The 2129-nt window shown below is 39.3% G+C and overlaps 1 protein-coding gene across 1 annotated transcript in view; it reads left to right on the forward strand.

Annotated features, from left to right (window-relative positions):
* Nucleotides 1-456: 456 nt before the first annotated feature.
* Nucleotides 457-2129, forward strand: part of LOC107669243 (galectin-8-like) — a 19960-nt gene continuing 18287 nt past the window's right edge. Inside the window, exons 1-2 of the mRNA XM_016461415.1 lie at nt 457-481; nt 561-726. Of these exons, the coding sequence (XP_016316901.1) occupies nt 634-726 (93 nt within the window). The 5' untranslated portion in view covers nt 457-481; nt 561-633. The remainder of the gene's footprint in view (nt 482-560; nt 727-2129) is intronic.

The raw sequence follows: 2129 nt of genomic DNA on the forward strand, positions 1-2129 counted from the left end.
GTTCCACAATAGTCACACTTTGCCTACAGCTCTGCACACACTGACCAACTTTAAGGAGTATTATATCTATACACATTTTTATATTCGTCTACATAATTTTCAAGTATATTTTAAGATTATGAAAACCGTTAATTCAGTCAAGTGTGTCCAAGCTTCTCACTGGTATATAGCTGATTCATTTTTTATGATATTGAAAAGTGTAAATAATACGCTCTTCAACTTTATTTCAACAATAACATATTTTCTCCTTTTACACAGGCAGTATTTTCAAAATCTGGTGACCTAGTAAGTTCAGCATCCCTTCCGCTGAGATCAACAAAATAATTTGCATCATTTTTTCATATTAATATAATGAAAACATGACTCACTACATATTACATATCATTTTGCAGAGCATACCCTACAAGGGCAGTTTACTTAGAGGACTCATTCCAGGGCAGCGGGCAGCAATCAAAGGGCACATCAGCTTATTTCCTCACAGGTAGTTACAAAGCTTATATTTTGTACAGTTTTGCCCTTTAATTGACACCTTTAATTATGTTGTTTTGTCTCTTTTTAAGTTTCACTGTTAACCTGAGGTGTAGCCAATCAAACAACATTGCCCTGCACCTGAACTCGCACATCAAATCTGGCATGCTTATCAGGAACTCTCTTCTCTGCCAATCATGGGGCCCAGAAGAACGTGAACTGCAATACTTTCCTTTTTCAGCTGGAAACTACTTTGAGGTACCTCTATCTATGCCACCAGACTATGCAGACCTATGTCATTGCAAGAGCGATGTTTTAGATAACCATGGGGAACTGTTTTGAGGGTAAAGTAAAAGTGAATGTGAAAAAAGTGAGTGAAGTGACGTGTGGCCAAGTATGGTGACCCATACTCGCCATACTCGGTCTGCATTTAACCCATCCAAGTGCACACACACAGTAGTGAACACACACCCACACACACACCACACACACCTGTTCACACCATGAAGTATGATACAGTTAGGTCCATAGATATTTGGACACAGGCACATTTTTTATTATTTAAGCTGTTGACCGAAACATATTAAAGTTACAGTTATATAATGAATATGGACTTAAAGTGCACACTCTGAGCTTTAATTTGAGGGTCCTCTCATCAAAATTGGAGGAAAGTTTAAGGACAATTGACTCAAAAGCTGTTTCATGGACAGGCGTGGGCTATTCCTTCATTATTTCTACATCAATTGAGCAGTAAAAGTTCTGGAGTTGATTTTAAGTGTGCCATTTGCATTTGGAAGCTGTTGTTGTGAACCCACATCATGCGGTCAAAGGAGCTCTCCATGGAAGTTAAACAGACAATTGTTAGGCTTCAAAATAAAAAATAAATCCATCAGAGAGATAGCAGGAACATTAGGAGTGGTCAAATCAACAGTTTGGTACATTCTGAGAAAAAAAGAACACACTGCAACATAAAAACATAAAAAGGCCTGGACGTCCACGGAGAACAACAGTGGTTGATAATCGGATGATCCTCTCCATGGTAAAGAAAAATCATTTCACAACATCCAACCAAATGAAGAACACTCTCCAGGAGGTAGGCGTGACACTGTTAAAGTCTACAATCAAGAGAAGACTTCACAAGAGCAAATACAGAAGGTTTACCACAAGGTGCAAACAAGACCAGATTTGACTTTGCCAAAAAAACATCTAAAAAAGCCAGACCACTTCTGGAAAAGCATTCTTTGGATGGCTGAAATTAAGACCAACCTGTACCAGAATGACGGGAAGAAAAAAAGTATGGAGAAGGCTTGGAACAGCTCATGATCCAAAGCATTCAACTTCATCTGTGAAACATGGTGGAGCAGTGTGATGGCATGAGCATGCATGGCTTCCAATGGCACTGGGTTACTGGTGTTTATAGGTGACGTGACAGAAGACAGAAGCAGCTGGATGAATTCTGAAGTGTATAGGGATATACTGTCTGTCCAGATTCAGCCAAATGCAGCAAAGTTGATTGGATGGCGCTTCATAGTACAAATGGACGATGACCCAAAACATACAGCAAAAGCAACTCAGGAGTTTTTGAAGGTAAAAAGTGGAATATTCTGCAATGGCCTAGTCAGTCTCTTGATTTCAACCCGATTGAGCATGCATTTCACTTG

This window comes from Sinocyclocheilus anshuiensis, unplaced genomic scaffold (genome assembly GCF_001515605.1).
Source record: "Sinocyclocheilus anshuiensis isolate Anshui unplaced genomic scaffold, SAMN03320099.WGS_v1.1 scaffold592, whole genome shotgun sequence".
NCBI classification, from domain to species: domain Eukaryota; kingdom Metazoa; phylum Chordata; class Actinopteri; order Cypriniformes; family Cyprinidae; genus Sinocyclocheilus; species Sinocyclocheilus anshuiensis.